Raw genomic sequence first — 25,697 nt, forward strand, 5'->3', positions numbered from 1 at the left:
GTGGGTTGCCATTTCCTTCTGCAATGCTTGAAAGTGAAAAGTGAAAGTGAAATCGCTCAGTCGTGTCCGACTCCTAGTGACCCCATGGACTGCAGCCTACGAGGCTCCTCTGTCCATGGGATTTGCCAGGCAAGAGTCTTCCACCATCTAGTGACTTGGAAAACTGTGTGTATAGCAGTGGACCATAAACCACAATTGGGAAAGAGCAAGAGGACCGAGATACTAAGATCTGGAGTGGAAAACAAAAGACAAAGGCTATTATTATACTGGGGGCTGGGGATGTAGAGATGGATTTATAAGTGATTTTTTAGTTCATTTTTTTAAAAGTCCCGTTATCTTCACAACAAGAAAAATATACATATGTATGTATGTATGTATTAATTTGGCTTAGTTGCAGCACATGGAATCTTCACTGCAGCATGCAGGATCTTCAGCTGTGGCCTGTGGGCTCTTGGTTGCAGCATGCAGGACCTGGTTCTCTGATCAGGAATTGAACCTAGGCTCCCTGCATTGGAAGCGTGGAGTTTTAACCAACTACCATCAGGAAAGTCCCAAGAATATATGTTTTTAGAGCATTAAAGATTAGTTTCTTAGCTATGGTTTTTCGTTCTGGTGTAAAGAGGGTCATGTTTAATGTGCCTATTGCATCCTGCATAACATGAGGATAATAGCCACTGTCAAGGAAAATCATGTGAACTTATTCATCTAATATGTATATATTTTTAATCAATAAAAGAAGAAGCCTGTATCTAACCAAGTAGTAACTGAATTCTCTCACAATGTGAAAATAAATAAAATGTGGGCTTTAAACATATTTGAGGTCTAAAAGCTCTCTCCCTTAGCTGAGTCAAAAACTAAGCAGCTTGGTTCTACAAGCTGCCTGGCACAGTCAACACTGGGAGTGTACACTACCATACAAGTCAAGTCGGAGAAGGCGATGGCGCCCCACTCAGTACTCTTGCTTGGAAAATCCCATGGATGGAGGAGCCTGGTGGGCTGCAGTCCATGGGGTCGCTAAGAGTCGGACATGACTGAGCGACTTCACTTTCACTTTTCACTTTCATGCACTGGAGAAGGAAATGGCAACCCACTCCAGTGTTCTTGCCTGGAGAATCTCAGGGAAGGTGGAGCCTCGTGGGCTGCCGTCTATGGGGTCGCACAGAGTCGGACACAACTGAAGTGACTTAGCAGCAGCAGCAAGAGTCAAGTGGTCAGTACCTTCTGTAGGCAGCATACTTTGCAGTTTCACTTTATATTCTATAAATATCAAGTAATGATGATTTTCTGAGCTCCTCTGATTGAAAAAAGATCATTCCACATGATACTATTTTTCTGCTACTTCCTATCAATGATAAGCCTCCTTTTCCATTACATTTAAAATCCATTTAAAAGGATATTTTGTAGCAAAGATTTCTTCAAGAGGACTAAAAAAAAAAAAAATTAACCAAAAAAGGAAAAAGGTGATGTTAGTCTGTATTAAAATTAAGAACATCTGTGCTAACTCAACTGGGGAATCCTTTCACAATACATATATGTACATATATATATATATATATATATATATATATATATATATCTCAAATCATCATGTTCTACCCTTTAAATATTTTATACCTCAATAAAGCTGGGAAAAACCATTCCCCCCCGCCCCAGTCATGTATATGAAAGTGTTCAAAACTACTATGAGATTCAACAATTCTCAGGCCTCAGTGCCTTAAAAGTTGACTCAGTCAGACACATTTCCCCATATACCGTCCAAAATAAAAATTAAGAACATGTGTTCAAAAGATACTACTAAGAAATCTAAAAGGCAACTTAGACTGAGAGGAGATATTCACAGACACACATATCCCTCCAAGGACTCATATCCCAAATATATATAAAACTCTTACAGATCAGTAAGAAAAAAATACAACCCAATAGAAAAAGACAAAAGACGCTGCAGACATTTCATAAGAGTATACGAAATTGTACATCTGATAAACATGTGAAAAAATGTACTAAACTGATTGATTCATTATCAGGGATATGTGGATTAAAACCAAAATGTGACCAGATGGCTGAAGTGAAAAGATGCAAAACACCAAGTGTTAGAAAGTTGTTAGAACAACTGGGGTTCTCACAAAAATCTAGTCAAGTACAAATTGGTACAAACACTTGGGAAAATCATTTGCCAACATCTCCTAAAACTGAACATATGCATCTCCTATGAGACAGTAATTTCACTCCTAGTATACACCCAACAGAAATACATCCATAGGTTCACCAGAAGACACATACTAAAATGTTCACTAAAGCTACCCAAGTATCTGTGAAAATTTATGGGACATTCACATGATGAAATATTATATAGTAAAGAGAATCTGCCTGCGATGAAGGAGACTCAGGTTTGATCCCTGGGTTAGGAAGATGCCCTGGAGAAGGGAATGACTACCCACTCCAGTATTCTTGCCTGGTGAATTCCACGGCCAGAGGAGCCTCATAGGCTATATAATCCATAAAGAAGTCGGACACAACTGAGCAACGAACACACATACACACCATCCGCTAATAATTTCTCCCCAAAAGTTTCAACTTGATTCTCTTCCAAAAGAAACTCTTTCTTCTATTTCCTCATAAGGAATACATTACCTTCCTGTTGGGTAGCTGTGGAGCTTTCTTTTACAACTAAAAATCTAAGTAACTGATTTTCTACCCTCCACTCTCAACCTCCCTTAAAAAGGCTTGCACATAATTTTATCTTTCCTGATCCATTTCAGTGCCTTCAATAATTTGGCAAATGTAAAGACTTATCCTTGACTAATAAGCCAGTATGGTCATTTTTTACCATTTTCTATGGAGTTTCAATACGATTACAAAAAAATAATTGGGGGTTAGAAATTGTAGGGATCCAGTTGAATGGGAGGTAAAGGAAAAAAACTAGAAAACCCTAGGTAAAACTAGGTTTTTTTTTTTTCGTTTCCCCCAATGACAAGGCACACTTAATAACTTTACTCCCAAGGGAGGATATCCCATTCTGAAAAACACTCCAGTCTAGGTGATAAAGGCAGGAAGGAGGAAACATTACACCATGGGAGAGGAAACAACCGTTTGAAAAGCATGTAATATAAACCAGCTCTGGCAACTGTCATTCCTTCTTCCCCATCCAATTTAGGAAAGGTCCATAAACCACTTTCTCTAATATTTCATACTAAAGAATCTCTTAGACTTAAAAATAAATAGCTCCTACTCCTAACCCTCCATCACTGTATGGTATCTAGAGCAATGAACTTCAAATATATTAAAAGTGAACTTCTTATTGATATGTAATACACATGCAGAAAAGTACACAATTCTCTCCAAACCTTTCTGATCCCTCTCCAACTAGTAAGAAAAAAACTGAGTATATACTCCATATATGTTTTTTCCATATGTATTTAGCACTGTGTTAATATTATGTACATTAAAAATTTTTTTAAAAATCATAGAAGAAAAATAGTTCTTAAAAGTTCTCATCACAAGAAAAAAACTCTGTAACTCTATGTCAGTGATGGATGTTAACTAGACTTACTGTGATGATCATTTCACAAAACATACATATACTAAATCATGATATTGAATACCTAAAACTAATATAATGCTATATGTCAACTATACTTCAATAAAAAATAAGAGACAAAAAGAATAAGAAAAAATAAACAGAAATTACTTTGCATATTTCAAAAGGACCAGCCTTGCACACTACTTGGAAACCACACCTGTACAGACAGCGGAAGCATGCTGTCGGGGGGCTTGATAACTTCTAGTCTCTGTTGTATGGCACCAGTTTAATCTCCAAATGTACACTGGGCAGACACCCCAGCGGTCCTAAACCTTTAGGACTATGGCCACAGTATCTGTGATATTCAAGAATTGACTCCCCCAGTAGCATAGTTTATCCACAACAGCAGTCTTCTGGGATTGGAAATTAGAAGAAGGAAAACACAAGCATGTTTTATTTCTCCTTTGTGATAATTTAACTGCAGAAAACACTAAGGGTTGGTTTTCAGTTCTTAAAAAGGATTTAAGTTATCTTGTCAAAGGAAATACAAATAGATTCTCCAGACATTTTAAATATGTTTCTAAGACTTACATTTAAACTAAAACTACTGTTTAGCTGATTGTGGATTCAACAATGGATTAGCTCCAGTTTTAGCTCTTCAACTAATGAGCTAGGTGATCGTTTGGTAAATTTCTTCTTCTGTAAATGAAAGCGCTAAACTAGATGGCCCTAAAATTATTGTGTGACTAGCACCACCTTGTGGATATTCATGTAATAACATGATAAGGGAAGCTTGGTGGCCCAGTGTCAGCCCCCTCCTCAATAATGGTTTAAGTACTTCAGAAGAAAATGAAAATTAGAACTTTTAATTATGTCAGATTTCTTTAACAATTGACAGAATTTTATCTCCAGGATGGTCTATAAACAGCCAAAGCTACCCCTTATCACTGGTTTATTTGGGAAAGAAAGAAAACATTACAAAGAGAACCAAACTCTGTCCCATGGAGTTTAGGAAGAATTTCAAGCTGCTAGAGCCACAAGCATTCCGGAAATCATGCACTCCACTGACATTATCTTCAGTGCTAGCATAACAGGGGGTGCGGCGGAGAGAGGCGAGGAGGAGGGACAGCGTTTCTGTAGGATGAACGGTTCACCCTTGGAGTTGTTCCAGGAGGTTAGGCTGGCTGAAGCAGGCAACTGGTCTTGCTTAAACTAACTGAAGACTTAGGCCTTGAGGCTAAGAGGTATGTTCTACTGTTTCAGCATGTTTATGAATTGGTTCCACAGTACAGCTACAGCACAGCCAAATTTAACTGTTCAAAAACCATCCTGCAAGCCTATCTTGGCCACTCCCTGGGTCTCAGCACACTTTTGGATAGTGTAATTATATTTGGCATCACTTCGTGTCCTCTATACAATTTCCCAATCCTGGAATTCATGTGCTGCCAAAGGGTAATTATCCTGCAGTGAATACATTTTCTCCTTAAAGCACTGAAACCTAAGAAAGCTTTAGGGTTGTAGTTTTTTTAAAGGGGGTGGTTTAGACAAGGTAGGTGTCTTGATGTGAACTCTTGATGACCTTTCCTATGTTCACCATAACTACAGATAACAAAAAAAGTTTTCATTTCTCCATAACCAAATAGACCTCAGTGCTAAAAAGAACAAGTGTTGGCTTCACTGTGCACTACTCATTCCATATTACTACAACTTGGGTTGCTGTTATTTACTTCACTTTACAGAGAAGGAAATGATCTCAGAAAAAAATTTACCAGAGATCATAATGCCATTAAGCACCAAAACAAGATCTGAATTTGAATCCAAGTCTTCTAACTTTAACTCCATTGTTTATTCATCTATGCTCCAGTGATATTAATAAGCTCACACGCCAAACATAACCCCTACTCCCATCCATCACACCTTTACTTCTGAATGGGACCCACAGGGAAATCAAGAAAATAAAGGTCAAATGGCAAGAATGAGCAAAGGAACCTTAGCAAGCAAGGATTCTCAAAGGAATTAAGGATTACATGATTTCTCAAGCATCAAAGGACTGTTTAGGACACTTAGTGGGGTCTTGGAAACGTGTGCTCAATGAACACTTGAACTAAAAGGTGTTTAAAACGGTTTACAGTATCATCTCACCGATTATTCATTTACAAAAGGCAAAAATATACTTTGAAAAGATCTGTCACTACCTTAAACAAGTGATCATGTTAGCATCACCAGCACCTCTATTGAGGTGCTAAGAGATGAACCACACAGAATGAGCAATCTAAATCTACGAAGAAAACAATTAGAAAAAATTCAAGATTTAGGATATTATACACTGATTTGGATATGTGAAAAAGTTCAGTGTCATGAAGAAAAAAAAAAGCAGAAAGGGCTATTCTTGATTAAATGAAAAGAGGAGAGACATAACCACATAAATAAACTTTGACTAGATTCTGGATGAGGAAAAAAGTTTTAAAAGACACACTAGGATGATTGGGGCAATTAGTCCATACAGATCTGTCATGTTAGGTATTACTGAGCCATTTGTCTCAGGTGTGACGATGGCACACCTAAGGATGTAGAATTCCTAGGAGATGAATGCTTACGTATTCAGGGATGAAGTGTCAATTGTCATAACTTAATTTCAAATGATTCAGCAATGCAGATAAAGTACTTGTAAAATTTAAAAGTTCGTGGGTCAACTTTCTGGATATTTAAAAATTTTTCAAAGTCAAAATATTTTTTAAAATTCTTGAAATTCATCACGACCCATTAGCATAAATTCAACTCTTTTATGATCATGACTTATGAAAACACAAAGTTGTAACCAATGAGTCAATTAATAAATATTTGTTGTGCTCCTCTTCATATACTAATAACAACCATACTAGATTCTGGGAACTAGTGTGGTAAAAAATAAACATGGTTTCTGCTTTCATGGAACCCACTTAGCATACAATTCTGTGTGTGTGTGTGTGTGTGTGTGTGTGTGTGTGTGTGTGTGTTGGGAAGGGCAGGGTTCTGGAAGCCTTCCTCAGGTGGTGCCTAAGCTGAAACCTGATGGATAAGTAGGTTTTACCTAGCTATAGTACGGTGGGGAAGTGGCTCAGAGAGAACAAACAGTATGTGTAAACCAATGATGGTGTAGGTCAATATGGAGTGACAAAAATATTTTTTCCTATGGCTTCACCATGTCCCCCACCCTTTTTTACATCAATAATGCCCTACTCCCAACCCTTCAGACCCAGGGGTAGTTAACAGCAACCTTAGGTTTCTAGCGACAACGTTACCAGTCCTGAGAATTGCACCCTACTTTGGAGTTTCCCTATACCGTGCGCAGAGCTTTGTAAAGTCCCTTTATTAAACTTTCCTCAAATTATCCAATTTCAAAAGCCATGTGTTTCCCACTGGCACCCTGATGAGATAGACTTGGGAGATGCCTGCATGTTTTAGATGTTATTTGGAACCGTGGTAATGCAGACGGTCTGAGAAGAGGGCTGAAGGTGCACCCTGGGCCAGTGAACATCTGCAGTAGGAAACCTGTAAACAGCAGCCTTATCAGCCAAGAATGTTTCAAAAGAGAAACTACAATCGTATTAAGTGCTGTTGAGAGGCTGGATGAGTAAAATGAGGGCCTTGGAATTCCCCATGAGACAACCATCCTTGGGGTGGTGGGGGCAAAATTAACTTCAGTGGACTGTAATGGTGGTTGGAGGCAAAGAACACACTTGTTAGCGTCAGAAAGAGACACAACTGTTCAGTTTCCTATTTTAACTTTTTAACTCTTCCAGGGACTTTCTAAAGAATCTTGAGATTTTTGTCTTAGAGGTGTAAGTATAAACATAAAACAGCCACTCTTCCTTGCAGTTACAAAAAAAAATAAAACAATACCTGGACAATACTAAAGCTAATGTAAGCTACAGAAGTGTAGAGAATCAAAGCTCTAAAACAGAGTAAATTACTTCCCCCTCTTTCAGTCACTGAGACAAAAGACAAGCTTTGCCAAAGTCTTTTCAACCCACTCCAGCATTCTTGCCTGGGAAATCCCATGGACAGAGGAGTCTGGCGTGCTGCAGTCCATGGGGTTGCAAAGAGTCGGACACGACTGAGTGGCTAAACAACAACAAACAAACTGAGAGATTAAGCTCTTTTGCACTGAAGCCTGTAACTAAGCATGTCCAAGACCCCCCTACTCGACATAAAATAACAAGCAGTTTCTAACCAGGGGCAAGATATTTGAAACCCGAAGCATTCTCATGATCACAATGAGTAACCAAACTCCATAGCTTGAGAAATTGTTAGAACCCTCAGATCCCTTTCTTTGAGAACATGAGCCTGTGAAATATCTAACTCTGATCCAGTTTGGCTTTCTCCTCCTTCCCAGTTCACTGAACATCACACAACAGTGATTGCCAGGGCAGCACAATGCTAAATCTGGGTGATTGGGAAACTGCTCTAGGGACGGTGCATCAAGAGGCTCCCTCGGGATCTTCCATTTTTCAGTACAGAGCAAGCAGTTAGTTCTGGCTCCTTTATTGAGATGATTCCGTGTTTTACTAAACCTCCTGGAGACTCTCTTCTCCATGAAAAGATAGTATATACTATGCATTTTCAACATCAAAATTATCAGAATTCGAGTAACTGATTTAGACAATGGTTAGCCTCTTTGCAGGGGTGAAACTTGCCTCATCTGCAGCCTTCAGAAGAGACTCGAGTTAGAGCAGGGATAGGGGCCAGTCTGAAGAGCAGAGGCTTTGCAATCAGGAAAGCTGATTTTAAATTATATGGCCCCCTTGCACCCCTTCACTGACTACCTGTAAACACGTTTTTTGTTGTTTTTCACTTGTGAGGTTGTTTGAACAAAGTTTAAAAGTGCCAGGCCCACCACAGTGTGTTTCCTAATAGGAGGAGCTTCTTTTTTTCTTGCTACACCAAATGCTTGTATTATAGGACACTTTCAAGTGGTTCATTATGCAAGAGGTGCTGTGGCAGACCAAACCCTATGGTTCCCACACTCCACCACTTGTGCTGTGACCTAAATGCGGACCAGACGACTCTTGCCAGCTGACTGGCTCTGGAGACCTGCTGGCTTGGTGCAGTGAGTGCCATGTTGGGAGACCTCAACAGATCCTAATTTGGGGCAAGACTGAGGGCAGAAGGAAAGGGGGCAACAGAGGATGAGATAGTTGGATAGCATCACTGACTCAATGGACATGAGCTTGGGCAAACTCTGGAAGATAGTGAAGGACAGGGAAGCCAGGCATGCTGCAGTCCATGGGGTCACAAAGAGTCGGGCACAACTGAGCGACTGAACAACTGGTAAGGATCTAGGGGGCCCCACCATCCCACAGCCACAGGGAAAGAATTCTGTCAACAACCCAAGTGAGTTTGGAGTGATTTATACTCATCTGATGAGAATGCAACCAAGTTGACACCTGTTGCAGCCTTATGAGATCCTGAGCAAAGGACCCAGCCACACTGCACCTAGATGGAAACTGAAATCAATTTCTTGTAAGCCATTAAATTTGTGGTAATTAAACAGCAATAGATAATAATGTAGGTGCTATCATCTTTCACTACCTAACTTAGTAGCTTCACAGTAACTAGGTTAGGTGCTGGCAAAATCACCTGGACTATCCCAAAGCAAATTTAACTGTTAGTATAAAAGTTTTGACTCACAGAATATACCTTGCCCAAGTAACAATCTGTTTTTAAAACTTTGATATATGGGAGTTCCCTGGTGGCCTAGTGGCTAATATTCTGGGCTTTCACTGCTATGGCCCTGGTTCAATCCCTAGGTCGGGGAACTGAAATCCCGCAAGCAGAGTGGTACAGAAAAAAAAAACAAAAACCTTTGGTATTAATTATACCTCTTGGTTTCCTCATAAATCTATAAACAATTCTGTGAAATAAAGTAACGTTAAGTTTATATAAGTGTTAGTTACTCAGTCATGTCCATCTCTTTGCGACCCAATGGACCTGCCAGGCTCCTCGGTCCATAGTATTCTCCAGGCAAGAATACTGGAGTGGGTTACCATTCCCTTCATCTTCCTGACCCAGGGACTGAATCCAGGTCTCCTGCATTGCAGGCAGATTCTTTATCATCTGAACTACCAGGGAAGTCCTTAAGAGAAAGTTTGGAGACTCACAAAATCAAGTGACTCACATAGCTAATGTAGGACCAGAAATTAGAGAACAGGTCTGATCCCAATGCCAAAATCTGTCTCCAAACAATTTTTAGTCTCTCTAAAATCTCAATGGTGCTTCCCATATGTACATAGACAACAGTAATAAGAAACACTGCAGTCATTGAATCATTGGAGAACTTCTGTCCTTTATGGTTAAAATCACCTCATTGTGCACATTAGTTAAAATGTCTTTTATAGTCAGTCTCTGGCTTAATGATGGTTCAACTTAATTTTTTGACTTTATGATCGTGCAAGAGACATGCTTTCAGTAGAAATCAGGCTTGGAATTTTGATCTCTTTCTAGGCTAGCAATACACAGTAGGCTACTCTTGTGATGCACTGGCAGCAGGGAATAGCAAACCACAGCTCCCAATCAGCCACATGATCCTGAGGTAAACTACCAGTATGTTTAGCCATTCTGGCTTTCACTTTCAGTGCAACATTCAATAAATTACGTAAGACATTCAATATTTAATTAAAAATAGGCTTTGTGTTAGATCATTTTGCTAACTGTAAGCTAATGTAAATGTTCTGAGTATGTTTAAGGTAGGTTAGGCTAAGCTATAATGTATTAAACACATTTTTAAAATATTTCACTTAGCATGCAGGATCTTTCCTTGCAGCTGACTCTAGTTGCTTGTTGCACAAGGGCTCAGTGGCTCTGCAGCATGTGGGATCTTAGTTCCCAACTTGTGTGTTCCTCACTCCCTCCCCCTACTGCAAGGGGGATTCCTAACCATTGGACCACAGGAAGGGAAGTCACTTAAATGCATTTTTCACTTACAATGGTTTCAACTTGTGTTTATTGGGGTGTAATCCTAAGGTAAGTAGAGAAGATCTGTATTTTAAAGTCTGTATTTCTTGGTAAAGAGGACTTTTTTCCTTTATGGCTTCTTACAATACTAAGTGCTTATACTGAGTAACACCTGTGAGGGCCAAAAGTATTAGTTATTCTTACTTAAGAACACCTTTCAAACAAAGCCACAAACAGCCTCTTTTATTTTCTAATAAGACTAAATTTATTCAATACCCTAGTAAAAGTTTTGATTATAAGTATCCAACAGTATAAAAAGTACAAAACAGATTTGTAGATTTCTAATATATTAATACAAAGTGCATGACTACATACAGTACATCCTACAGGCAAAGAGAGGTGGAAGGGGGAAAGAAGACTGTGGTTGAGGTCTAGTAATAAATAAATAAATACAGAAGTAGAGATGATCCATATTATAGTATATTCTACCACCAATACTGCAGCCAAAATGTACAAAACAAAATTTCAAAATAATTCAGGAGGAAGATGATAATGGCTGGGGTTCTTGTAATACACCTCAAAGTCTGCGGGAGCACTGAGCCAACTCACTGTGTAGTCTGTGCATATGGTGGCTTGTAGTTTTTCCCAAAGGAAGAAATAGAAAACTTTAAGTTTTGATTAAGAACTATAAAACTATAGGGTGCCCATAAAAAGTGGCTCACTCTCTTGTTATGTATACTATCCAATCTTTAAAATCCAGTTTTAAAAATAAGTACTGAGTCATGTTTTACCAGGGAGGCAAACAATGCTTCCTCGTTATGAAAACAGGTGATATATTTTTCCTGTACTTTTAGAAAAGAGGCAATAGATAGTACTTTGGTTTGGGTTCAAGTAAAAGGCTTTTAATGAAGGTTTCAGAATGGAAGAGCTCCACATTTAGGATGTATCATCTAACACCTCAATGTTCAGAAAGCCTGACCAATGTTCAGAAGCCAAACCAAAACCAACCCACTCAGCATTCACACACACCTCTTTTCTTTTAGTAGAATTTTACTTTAATATAGAATGAAAAAAAAAACCCCAAATCCCAAAACCCTAACAGGTTAAAACAAGTCAAACAACCATTCTACACAGATAAAACCTTCACAAAGGTCAACTGAAGTAATCCAGAGCTAAAACTGAATTGTGCAGATTTTCAGTGAAGTCACCAGTCACGTAACATAAACAAATTATTTACACGCTTGCAAGCCCTCTAAGAAACGTGCCCCAAGAAGCATTAACCTTTGTTTTTCTCGTGTGCCATCCAAAGACTTGCACATTGTTATTTTTCAGATAATACAACATTTTTAATAGAGAATGTTCTCTACCAAGTGGTAATGCTTTGGTACTATTCATTAGGATTGCTTATCCTAAAGACTTGACATTTCCCCAAGAGGAACTTTGATTCTGCTTTAAGTTTTGACTCTGCTTTTTAAGTTTCATATAAATTAAAATCTGTATCAAATACCAATATGGAGGGAGGTGACACAGGATGCAACATATACAGTCAAGTTATCTCTGCATATTTAGAAATTACTCCTTCAAGATACTCGCACCAGAGAGCTGTCTGTCCTGCTTAATATTCAGTAGTACAGGTTTGAATCACCAGAACCTTGGCAAGACCTTAATATTTCAGTTATTAACCACCACCTCTAGGGGCAAGTCCATGTTTACTGAGTTATGACAAATTTATTATAATGAAGGAAAACAAGTGTAGCCAGCCATCTTAAAAAATGCCCCAACCACTACTTCTCAAAATAGAAAGACTAAAACTACATACGTTTATCATACAACAAATCCCATCTCTGTCCCCTGAAAATTCCCCTAATTTCATTCATTAGAAGGGGATTTTTAAAAAAGACTTAAAGAGCACTTTACAGCAGCATTCAGCTTTCCTATGAAATACTCAGCATCTTAAATATTATGTACACTTCTTTTTTATCTCTTAGTAAGCTTCACTGGCTTCAGAGTTTGTGGAACTGGAGGAAAAATAACCCATTCAAAACTATTCTACAAATCCATCTTTTGGCAGAATAGCAGGTATCCAAATTAAAAATAGGAGGGTCATTTTGTTGCTTTGTTTTCCAAAATTTAAATCGTTTTTGCTCCCCTTCTACATAAAGCTTAGTCACCACTCCTGAGTGGAGATAGGCAGAGGCTCTGGCCCCTGCTCCTCTGGCTTCTCAGCAGCTGCTTTCTTATTGCTGCAGCAAGGCTTGAATAGATGTGTGTCAATGAGGACTTCCCCAAAACGGCCTTTATAGATAATGCCACAGCATATTTTCTGTCTAAAAGAAAAAATGGAGAGAGAACAAAATATATCAATAAGGCAGAATAATAATACAGAAAAAAAAAGAACAATCCACCAATCATTATATTGGTTTAATGGTGGCTCAGATGGTTAAGAACCTGCCTGCACTGTGGGAGACTTGGGTTCAATTCATGAGTCAGGAAGATCCTCTGGAGAAGGAACTGGCAACCCATTCCAGTATTCTTGCCTGGAGAATCCCATGGACAGAGGAGCCTGGCGGGCTACAGTCCATGGGGTTGCAAAGAGTTGGACAGGAATGAGCAACTAACATACACACCAAACATTATAACTAGTAGAATATGATCAAAGAAAGGTTCTACTTCCACAATCATCACATTTCTAACGAATGGTCTCCTAGAGTGACCTCAATTTGCCAGGTAATGGGAATTACCCAAGTCCCTTAAATCCCACACTGAGTAAGTGAGTGAAGGTCACTCAGTCATGTCTGACTCTTTGTGATCCCATGGACTGTGTAGTCCATGGAATTCTCTAGGCCAGAATACTGGAGTGGGTAGCCTTTCCCTTCTCCAGGGGATCTTCCCAACCCAGGGATCAAACTCAGGTCTCCCACATTGCAGGCGGATTCTTCACCAGCTGAGCCACCAGGAAAGCCCAAATCCCACACTGAATCTTAGTAAATATTAAGGGGGAGAAGGTATTCCTCAGTTTCAGAGGCTGTTCCTAAAGTTATTAACTGTTTCCTCCAAAAGTCACCACATCTTAGAGAAAAATAGCCACAATGAACAGGCTGATACAGCTGGCGGTTTTAATATTGATCAGACAAAAAATATATACACATATTATCAAATACACATAAAGGCATACAGAAATGACAACCCAGCAAATCACTCATGGATCATATACTCCAAGGAAAAAAACAATTGTTTCCTATGAAATCCCCCTGTACGTTCTTCTCAATCCCGTTCCACTCAATCTCACTCTCTCCTTAAAATTTTAGGTTTATCACTCCCCTTTTTCTTTGTATACATGTTTGCATCTCTAAACATATTGCTTGTTATCTCATGTATGTAACATATAAAATAAAAATATATACAGAAATGCACATATATGGAATCATACTGTATGCTGCAATTTTTTTCCTCAACAATAACTGAGGTTCAAATATACTATACTATTAGAGTTTTTTTTCATTTTAAGTTATGTATGGTATTCCACCACGTGAATATACCATAGTTTGCAGACTCTCTTTTTTAAAACTTTTTATTCTGCATTAGGGTACAGCTGATTATCACTGCTGTGATAGTTTAGGTGAACAGTGAAAGGGCTATCTGCTCTTCTTCTGATGGGACAACTTTTGCTTTTACAAACACGCTGCACATTATCAGTGCACATGTCTGAAGGCAATGTTGCTGAAATATAGGAATGGGAACATGTTTGATTTTACCTGAAAATACAAAGTATTTATCAATGTGGTTGCCTCCTCTTCCTATTTTGCTAAAGATTTTATTTTAAACCCTGAAGCAAAGTTCAAATTTATCAAATATCTTCAATACACCACTAACACGACAGGCATTTTCCCCTCTCCTTTAGGAACTGTCAAATTATGTTACTTGGCTTTCTAATGCTTAAAACAATCTCACATCCCTAGAATAAATCTAATATACTTATGACAAACTGTTTATAACATATCAAAGGTATGTCAGCCTCACAGAATGCTTGGAGCCTAGGCCTTGTTTGATCCATAATTTGGAAAATCCAGTGCAAGATCAGATTCATTTGTTTCTGGAACATTCAGTAGGACTTGTCTATCTCAGCCTGGGGTTTTTTGTGGGAAGACTTCTGACCACTGAATCCATTTTCTTCATTATGCGACTCTTCAAGTCTTGGCACAGTTTTGGTAAACTGTCTTGGTAAACAGTTTTGGTAAGCTACTAATGTATCCACTTCACCTGTATGTTCAAATTTACCGGCATAAAGTTGTTTATAATATCCTTTGACTTCTAAACCTCTGTTTGTCTAGAGTTGAATATCACTTTCTTATCCAAGAAATAAGAAATAACAAGGGTACCATCTCTTTTTCTTGATCTGTAGTAACTTGATCTCTAGTAACTTCTTCGGTCATCTTTTTCAAGAACCAACTCTTGGCTTTACTGATACTATTCATTCATATTGGTTTTCTACTCCATTTATTCCTACTTCTATCTTTAGGACTTCCTTGCTTTTATTTTTCTTTATATTGAGCTTCATTAATCTATAAACTGGATATATATAACTTCGTTTATTTTAAATCTTTGTGTTAAAAGAAAGTACTAAAAGCAACTTTTCTTCTATTTACCTCTTTAACTTCATACCACACATTTTGATTTGTGGAATTTTTCAGTTATTTTTTAGTTATACGGATGTTCTAACTTACACTTTCTTCTTGACCCAAGGGTTCTCAATTTACAAATACATAGAAGTTTTTCATCATTTTTATCTTGCTAGGTATATTTTTAAATTCTTGGTCTTTCTCTTTTTCTCTGGAGGTTTTACATTCTTATTTTTATTCTTTCAGTGGTTACACAGCTCATTAATCAAACTTTAAAGTTATTCAATATATTTATTCTCAACAGTACAAAGACATTAGGACACTTTCACTCCCATTACTTCTACTACTTTGATTTACATGCTATTGCCATGTAAGGGCTTCCCAGGTGGTGCTAGTGGTAAAGAGCCCGGCTGCCAATGCAGGAGACCTAAGAGACGTGAGTTCAACCCCTGCGTCAGGAAGATGATCTCCCGGAGAAGGGCACGGCAACCCGCTCCAGTATTCTTGCCTGGGAGAATTATCTCCCAGCTGTTATCTCTGGGGCCACTGAAGGTGTTAAATCTATGGTTTTATGGCATCCTTTGTTCATGCTGAGAACTCAGCTTGTGTGTTTGTTGTTCCTCGAAAAATAAAGTCTTTATTTTCTCACTAACTGTTTTGCCTCCCGTGTTCCACAGTTTGCATATAATGTGTCATATGGGTGAATTTTCCTCACCCATACGATAACTGCTTATTACCCTGCTTTTACTTGTTAGTCTTCCCAAATCTGTGCACTAGAAAATCCTTAACCACTTTCAATATTCTCTCTTTCCTAGTCTATTATCTCTTTTTTGACTTTGGGGTTTCTCATTCACATGGCTTTTGGCCTCTGGTTATTCCTTATTAGGGACTTCCCAGGCTGCTAAGGGGTAAAGAATCCACCTGCCAATGCAGGGGCAGCAGGAGTCACAAGTTCGATACCTGCGTCGAGAAGATCCCCTAGAGGAGGAAATGACAGCCCACTCCAATATTTTTGCCAAGGTAATCCCATGAACAGAGGAGCCTGGCAGGCTACAGTCCATGGGGGTCACAAAGAGTCAGACATGACTGAGTGACTGAGCATGCATATATATTTCTCATTAACTTGTCTACTTGTTAATGCCATTTTTAAAGACATAATATATATATATATATATATATACTTCTAATCTTTTTACTTTTTTCAGTGGGAGAGTTGATCACATTGAATATCTACGTATACTCCATTATAGCAAATTTAGATTCCTTAACATGGTTTTTATTTTAAATCAATTTTAATAGGAAAAACACACAAAATCCAAACTCTCAGCTCCATTCTTGCCTAATCCACCTCCAACCACACATGCTACCAGTGGTTTGCCAAATGCCATGTAATTGCTAAGGAAGTGGGAAACAGTTGCCTGTAATTAAGAAGGTTTGCTGGTTAGAGAGATATTTTCTGTTGCTTTTACCTTTTCCAGTATGTGAGATCTAAAAAGGAAAACACTGGCGTTCTGTTGGAGCCAGAAGCCATCTCTGTATCTGAGCCATCATCTGACTGGTTACTGTAACAGGGAGACTGAGCTGGAGAGGCACTTGAGGTTGTACTGTGAGCATCAGAATCTGAAGTGAAGAGAAAACAAAAATGATAATTTCATTATATGCCATTGCAACTAAGCCTCAGCACAAAACACAGTGAATGAGACAGTCAAAAATGGAAAAAAATTATTTTCTATTCTACTGTATTTGTACTAAAGTGTATCTAAAAGAAAATGAGCTTCTGATAAGACTAAGAGTAGACATACTTTCCTCTCTTCTGCTAGTAAGTACAACTAAAAACATAAGGATATAACATATAAAACAAAAGACTCCAAAAGTTGGCAACAGCTAGAGGGCTCAACACTTAAGGAAGGATGTGAAGGTGAGCACCCTAGCTTTTACGGGTTTTATTTTTGCCTTATAAATCCCAGTCTTGAAGCTGAAGAAGCCAGTAATTCAGAAAAGCCAGTGGGTACACACAGACACCCACGCACACACACCCCCAACGAAAGTCGGCTCTCTCTAGCCAGAGGACTAAGAAAGGGGCAGTCTAGCAAGACAGGAAATCTTTACAACACAATAATCACTTTACTGCAGCCGAACAGAAAAAACATGTCCCTACCCCCACCGACCCTAGTAAAGGCCAACAGGAAAGCCTAGATTTCCATCCAGTCAAGAATGTTATGAGGCCTCCCAAACACCTTCACCAGGGTGATGGCAGTGGAAGCCTACTAAAGAGTCTGGGCTTTCACTATGGCCCACCAAGAACAGGAGGACCCCAACCACGTGGGAGCCTTAATTCCCATCCCAGCCCCACTCAGCTGCAGTCAGGAGCCACTCCCACTTCAGCTATCTATAGAGGTTGGGTAGGGAACCCGACTGTAACACCACCTGGCAGTAACAAGGCTGTGTCCCTCTCCCATTTCTCCCTCTGACCAAAAAAAAAAAAAAAAGCCAGTTAAAACAGAAGGTTTAAATAAAACTCAGAGTCTCATCACACAATTTCTGAATGTCTAGGTTTCAAAAAAAAAAAAAATCACATCATATCCAGAACCAGGGAAATCTCAAATAGAATGAAAAGTCAAGTATATATTAATGCCAAGATGACAGAGATGTTAGAATTATCTGACAGATTTTAAAGCAGCCATGACAAAAATGCTTCAGTGAGCCTTTATAAACAAGCTTAAAATAAATGGAAACATAAACTCAATAAGCAGGTCTCAGTTTAAAAAAAAAAAAAAAAAAGGTATAAAGAACCAAATCCAAACTGAAAAAAATACAATAAATGACAGGGCAGTGGACAGGCTCAGAAGGGAGGGGACAGAGGAAACAGTCAGTGAATCGGAAGAAAGATCAGCAGAAATCAGCCAACCTGTACAACACCAAGAAAACAAATGAAGAGCCTTAAGTGACCTGCGTAACTACGACAAAAAATCTACGTCCAAGTGACTGCAGTCCTGAAGGAAGAGGACAAAGAAGGCGCAGGTAAAAATGTACTCAAATATAATGGCGGAAAATGTGCCAAACTTGGCAAGAGACAAACCTACAGATTAAAGCTGAGCTAACGTCACACAGGATATACCCCAAGCAACCAATGCCGAAGTGAAAGTGTTAGTCACTCAATCATGTCTGACTCTTTGCGACCCCATGGACTGTAGCCCACCAGGCTCCTCTGTCCGTGGGATTCTCCAGGCAAGAATACTGGAGTGGGGTGCCATTCCCTTCTCCAGGGATCTTCCCAAACCAGAGATCGAACCTGGGTCTCCTGCACTGCAGGCAGGTTCTTCACCGTCTTTGCCACAAAACACACTATAATTAAACTCCCGAAAACTGAAGAAAAAGAGAAAAATCTTGAAAGCATCCAAAGAAAAATGAAACCTTACCGATAAAGCAGAAACAATAGATTCTAACTTAGTAAGGAATAAAGGCAGTTAATCAGATACAAGCTACACATGATTTAGTATTTTTGCCCTCAGAAGATATCACATACATTTACAAACCAGAATATAAATCTTTTGGTTAATAGTCAGTGAGCTATAAAGCCATCCTACTGCTATTCCCAGCAACAGAAATATCAGACAGGGGCTGAGTCTACTACACACCTCACCTTTATCTGAAGACTACCCCCCTCCCAGGACAGGTGGATAGAACAATCCTCCAATTTAGAGAACCAATCAAATATTCATGAAGTATCCACTAGACAACCAACCCTGTGTCACATCCTGTATGGGGAGAAACAAGACTAAAGAAAGCTTTTTTGAACAGCGCTCACAAGTGTTTTCTATTATCAAAATTTTACATAAAATAGCATTTAATATTAAGTATCTAAAACAAAGAAAGCACCATTGGTGTTTTTAATATGTTCATTTACTTCCCAATCTATGAATAGCTTAACTTCATGGAAAAAAACAACCAAACAAAATCCTTAAGAACAGCAGGCTTCACATAAAAAAGAACAAAATAATACCATTTGCAACAACATGGATACAACTAGAGATTATCATACTAGTGAAATAAGTCAGATAGAGAAAGACAAATACCATACGATACCACTTATACACGGAATCTAAAAGATGACACAGATGAACCTATGAAACGGAAACACAGTCATGAACGTAGAGAAGAGACTTGTGGTTGCCAAGGCGGGGAGGTTGGCGTGGGATGAAGTGGGAGGGTGAGCTTAGCAGATGGAAGCTTTTACATTTAGAATGCATAAACAACAAGGTCCTGTTGTATAGCACAGAGAACTATATTCAATACCTATGATAAACCATAATGGTAAAAGAATATATTTTTTTTAATGTAAAAAAAAGTAGCAGGCTTTAAAGGAGTAAGGCTATGGGAATACTTAAAAGACTTTCCTAATAATTAACAGCAATAGCAGTGCTATGCTTCTGAAGAAAATACACTACCCTAGTAAGTGCTTAATATCTATGAACCATTTGAAATTGCAATTATATTTGTTCGTTTCTAAATATAAAAGTGATAAATTTTTTATATGGCTTAATCTAATAATACCTGGGAAAACAGGATACAATTAACTACACATAGAAATGCAGTTGGGGGGAAAAAACTCTTCTAGAATGTAAATCTGGAAATTCTTCAAAGAACTGAAATTTTTAAAATCTTAAACATTAGGTAGGATTTGGAAATCCCATCCCCCACATGGGATAGATGGGGATGATGAGCAAAGTAATGGAAACAGAATACATCATGCACATTAAGGGAACCGACCCTTACCCTAAAGGAGACATCCAAAGACTTGCTAGGGATTTTCAATTTTATTCTACAGCAACCAGAATCATGGCAGACTTTAGAGAAAATGACCAAAAAAAAAAAAAAAAAAAAAAGCTAGCATTTCTAGAGGACTTTATTTTTCTTTGTTTTGTTTTACAAAAGCCCTTTTTACTTGCTTATCCTCATTTCTCTTGATTAGGAAACTGTGGTTTAATGTTAAGCAACACCAGGGTCATATATTTGTTCAAGAACTATAACTCAAATCCAGATCTTCAAGCCTTAGATCCAATGCCTTTCCAGTACATCACAAAAGAAAGAACATTCCAAGAAGAGGAATACATGTCAGGTACAGGCAAGATGCACAGAAGTAAATCTGTAACTAGAGGCAGAGAAACCATTTAGTGGGTGATGTATCAAAATTCAAATATCTCAAAACTGTTACATTGCACACAGCTGCAAGCAATTCACAATGCACCTAGGAAATCTTGTTTCACTGAGTCTCCAAACCCATTAATTTTCAATCTCCAACCCCTCCACAACATAGCTTTATCACAAAAATCTAAAATTACACTGGACATATTCCCTTAGGTAAGGCAAAAGTTAGGTGTCACCTTCCCTATAATTAAAGATGCTAAGAATATACATACAAACTTTCAATTTCTCTACTCCTCAAATGATAAGAAAATTACTGTTTTCTAAACTTTCACTCAAACATTTACTGAGAATAAAGGGTAGAGTCAGTTTTGTTTGCCCCTTGGTGATAGCTGGTTAAGAAAAAAAATCTATGATTAAAATATACACATATTTGATGTTGTCTAAATATTTTACTACCGATATATTATAAAAGTTTAGCCAAAGATTAAATATATATTAATTAAATATATAATTAAATTAAATGTATTTTCAAAATAACTATGGACTAGTAACACCAACAACTTACTAGTAACACCAACTTAGAGCATGGAGTTAGTAGCAGATCTGGAAAGACTTTGGGGTCCTGGGGCATAAGCTATGCTATCCAAAAGAGCAGGATGATTGTGCAAAGGGCGCAGGGTTTTGAGATTAGACAAACCCCAGGTCAAGTTCATCTCTGCTACTTATTAAGTGATGCCAGATCACGGTGAAACCACTAGCTTGTACTTCCTATCCTAATCTCTAAAACTGAAATCACTGGCATAATTGTAAAGTGCTTGGAATATACACCAAAATGCTCCAGAGATGATAGTTCTTCCTTCCTTTCCTTCTGTCTGATCAGTAAATTTAACTGTCTTTCTCCATTACTCTAAAACAAACATTGATTGATAATATTTTGTCTAACAAGGGCCTACAGATCTTTTTTTTTAGCCACACCTCATGCCCCATGCAGTGGTGTCCTAACCATCAGACCGCCAGGGAAGTCCCCATATCTTTTTTAATCCTGAAAACTCCAATATAGGTCCATCCACAATTCTGAAAATGTTCTCAAAACAAACGTTTATCTCTAACCCATTTGGCCACAAAATCTGGCCTGATCTGGGCCATAATCAGGTGGGCAAACATGACTAGTTTATTTACAGTTAGTTTATTCCACCGATGTAAATATGTCTACATTTCCCCTGCAGAAACACTACTGTGCTGGACTCAATAGTGCTGCCTCAAACCCCCGGAGGTAATAACATTATATACAGTGGATTTCCTTTTCAAAATTTAAATTACTAAATACAGAAGTACTACAACAGGTCCCCTGCCCCCAGTTACTTCCCATAAAAGTAGATGAACTTGTTAATTTATCATTTCTTTCCCATCCTCTGACCCAACACACCAAGCCCCTTTAAACCTAAAAATCTTGAGGCTGCAATATGTGAGTTATGATTTCCAAAATTACTCTCCAGAAAACCTGGGTTTTAAGTCTTAGGTTGCCCACTAATTATTTACACTGTTTCCACTGTTTCCCCATCTATTTCCCATGAAGTGATGGGACCGGATGCCATGATCTTCGTTTTCTGAATGTTGAGCTTTAAGCCAACTTTTTCACTCTCCACTTTCACTTTCATCAAGAGGCTTTTGAGTTCCTCTTCACTTTCTGCCATAAGGGTGGTGTCATCTGCATATCTGAGGTTATTGATATTTCTCCCGGCAATCTTGATTCCAGCTTGTGTTTCTTCCAGTCCAGCGTTTCTCATGATGTACTCTGCATAGAAGTTAAATAAGCAGGGTGACAACATACAGCCTTGACGTACTCCTTTTCCTATTTGGAACCAGTCTGTTGTTCCATGTCCAGTTCTAACTGTTGCTTCCTGACCTGCATACAGATTTCTCAAGAGGCAGATCAGGTGGTCTGGTATTCCCATCTCTTTCAGAATTTTCCACAGTTTATTGTGATCCACACAGTCAAAGGCTTTGGCATAGTCAAAAAAGCAGAAATAGATGCTTTTCTGGAACTCTCTTGCTTTTTCGATGATCCAGTGGATGCTGACAATCTGATCTCTGGTTCCTCTGCCTTTTCTAAAACCAGTCCATTCTGAGGGAGATCAGCCCTGGGATTTCTTTGGAGGGAATGATGCTGAAGCTGAAACTCCAGTACTTTGGCCACCTCATGTGAAGAGCTGACTCATTGATGAAAAGACTCTGATGCTGGGAGGGATTGGGGGCAGGAGGAGAAGGGGATGACAAAGGATGAGATGGCTGGATGGCATCACTGACTCGATGGACGTGAGTCTGAGTGAACTCCGGGAGTTGGTGATGGACAGGGAGGCCTGGCGTGCTGTGATTCATGGGGTCGCAAAGAGTCGGACACGACTGAGCGACGGAACTGAACTGAATTATTTACATACCTTTCTGCATATCTTCAGGTCTCAATCTCCTTAAGGATAAAAATCAAGTAAACAACCTTGAAACATTAATCTTTTAGAAAAGATGTCAATAAAGAGATGAGAATGGTCCAAGTGTTCTGAAGTACAGTTTGAAGAAGTGGCTAATGAAAGTACTTTTAAGACATCAAAATCAAAGATAAAATTTCAAGATTTCCTAGAAATAAAATATTTCTACCAAGTCAACATTGCTTCCCACTCTTTTTTAAAAAAGCAACAAAAGAAAACATGGTCTACATATGCCATGTGCCACCGGCAGACAGAAGCAAAACATCCATTCTTAAATTCTCATGTCTCAATATCCAACTTACTGTGGCGCTTAAATTCCTTCTGCAGTTTACTGATCTGGTTACTTTTTATCCTGTTTCCAGATAGAGTTTTCACTTTCTTTGGTTTCAGTGTAGTCTTTAGACTGGGTCCTGCCCTTGCATCTACCACCTGGAAGAAAATACTGAATATTTAATACCATTTTAAAAATGACACCTCTGTACTCCCTTAGTTCAGATGAGTGCTTATTTGAAGGAGCCAAATTTGAGAACCATAGTTTTCTACTCAGTGTTTAAGAGCTCATGAGCACTTTGAATCATCACATGATATTAAAAACAGTTTATCTAGGGTTTTTTTACTTTGAAGTAGTAACAGCAAGAGTAGCTGGACAAAAAATTTATATAGGTTTTATATATGGTGAAAATGAGCCAAGGAGGTTAAGAAAAACCAGACCTTACAACAATTAACATTCCTACTGGATGATGTCTGCAGTTTACAAAACGTTTTCATATACTTTTGATTCTAACTTCACCACAAGGCAGTAGGCAGTAATTTGTTACTCCAGTTTTAGGGTAAAGAAAACCAAGAGATATTAAACTATGTATTTTGCCTTATTTCACTAAACTAGTAAATAGGCAAAGGTAGGTAGAGAAGGCGCCCAGACTCAAATCAGGGTTTTCAGACCTCTGCTTTATGCTCTTTTTACTACACACCCTTAAGCCTGAGGTCAGCCACGTGCAGCAATGGCATGTTCTCCCACAGCCTGGTAAGGCCACTGGTCTAGACCCATATGGTCTCATTTCTCATGTCTTCATTCACATTTACTATTTGCAGACTTCTATCCTTATGTAATGGACAGAGGAGCCTGGCGGGTTACAGTCCATGGGGTCGCAAAGTGTCAGACACAACTGAAGGACATAACTGAAGCGACTTAGCATGTGTGTATCCTGATGTAAAAAGGTTGACATCACCTTCAAAATCACAATTTGGATCTTCCCCACATAAGCTATTCATTAAAGAAAAACTCACAATTTTATAAGTTAACAGACACACAGAAACCTATTATAATAACGTAACATTGTCACCAAAGAACAGCTTGCAAGGGTAGCATAAGAAAAAATGTGAAGAAATGCTTGCCTGCTCAAAAACAAGTATGTTATATAAATGTCATAAATCTTCTGAAAGCTAGCATATAGAAAAAACTTAATAGTGTTGTTCTGGTCACTGAAAATATTTTCTGAAGAATTCTAGTGACAGTAAGTAAAATGCAAATCTCAATTTAACATAGAGAACAAAAACAGCTTCTATTTAACTGAGTGATTACTAATTATTCTTAATATATATCCTCTCATTCAGTTCTTACTACAGTTTTGTGACATGGCTATTATTCTCTTTTGCACTTAATAAATAAATGTTCAAAGTTCACAAGTAGTAAGTGGTAAAAAAGGAGGGTTTAAATCCAGTTCTGAATGTAAACTCATGTGCTCATTAGTACCAACATGATTTAGGAAATCTGTTGTCCTAAGAGATGAAAAAAGGATTCATGTCTAATTAACTGGAGGAATTTCTGGGCTGAACCTACAAATATGTTAAATGTGCACTGTGAATCTCCAAAATGGGTATATTCAATACAACCTCAGGTAAATGCCATACCAAGCTATTAATATTTTGCTCCCAAACAGGCCAAAATGTTAAATGATTATATCTAAGCAGCAACTAGTATTTTTCTTTATTTTTTTCAGACTTTTCTACCCCAGAAACATATTATTTCCTAAATTAGGGGAAAAACTAGTGTTACTTTAAATATAACAGAGGTACAACTGAAAAAGGGGAAAAGATAAACTCACATGATTCCAGTTTTTTTTTGATCCTGCTGGCAATTTCTTCCATCTTTTCACAAGCAGGACACAGGCATTACAGATATCTCCTGAACGAGTCTCATGTAACCTGATAAGAAAACGATCAAACCTTTACTCGTCTCCTTTACATAAAAGAATTCATGGAAGTACATTTCTTTTAGAAAAAACACTATTTATAGTTTATAGATGTTATTTCCAATTGTCTGGGGTGATCCAGTTCTACTGTTTCTGTAGAATATTTCAGAAGTCTAATTAACTTCTATGTGCTGCAATTTGGTCATTTTAAAATAAAGAATGTTTTTTAATTAAACAATGGTAAAATTTAAGACCTAGAAAAGATCCTGGTCACCATGGTTTTAAACAATGATGTCCAATTAATCTTTCTTGAAATGTATAGATGCGTAAGCAATAAAACTCTACCCTTTAAGTAAAATAATGTGCCATGATATTCTAGTTTCACAACAAACAAAACCAGAGAGGCACTGTAATATTATTTTAATGAATGTATCTGCATAAGAGGAAATAAATATACAGTTTCCAAGTTATTTTTTAATTGTCTGAGGAATTTTTCATCTATTACACATATTTCTATATTACAAATATATACAGAAAAATACTAATAGCGTTTATTATATATACAATTGGAAATAAAGACATTAAGAGAAAAATGTGACTTCAGATGGCAACGTTGGTTGGTGGAAACTCTTTGACAACCTTCAAAATAAATACAGTCTAGGATTAACAATAACTAATCAACAGAATGTTTTGATAAGAAAATACAGGGGTGAAATTAATTTCTAACATCAAAAATGGCTCAACATTAAGTATTTTGTTTCTATTTTTTGAAAATAAATTCCATGTTATTAAGCAGAGGTTT

The 25,697-nt window shown here is 38.0% G+C and overlaps 1 protein-coding gene across 2 annotated transcripts in view; it reads right to left on the minus strand.

Moving 5' to 3' along the window:
• Window positions 1-10,694: 10,694 nt before the first annotated feature.
• SINHCAF (SIN3-HDAC complex associated factor) overlaps window positions 10,695-25,697 on the minus strand; it is a 29,647-nt gene continuing 14,644 nt past the window's right edge. For both annotated transcript variants that reach the window (XM_027541656.1, XM_027541655.1), the window contains exons 3-6: window positions 24,809-24,908; window positions 23,006-23,132; window positions 16,542-16,692; window positions 10,695-12,780 (exon numbers count right to left, since the gene is read on the minus strand). In XM_027541656.1, the coding sequence (XP_027397457.1) occupies window positions 12,621-12,780; window positions 16,542-16,692; window positions 23,006-23,132; window positions 24,809-24,908 (538 nt within the window). In that variant the 3' untranslated portion in view covers window positions 10,695-12,620. The remainder of the gene's footprint in view (window positions 12,781-16,541; window positions 16,693-23,005; window positions 23,133-24,808; window positions 24,909-25,697) is intronic.

This window comes from Bos indicus x Bos taurus, chromosome 5 (genome assembly GCF_003369695.1).
Source record: "Bos indicus x Bos taurus breed Angus x Brahman F1 hybrid chromosome 5, Bos_hybrid_MaternalHap_v2.0, whole genome shotgun sequence".
Lineage (NCBI taxonomy): Eukaryota > Metazoa > Chordata > Mammalia > Artiodactyla > Bovidae > Bos > Bos indicus x Bos taurus.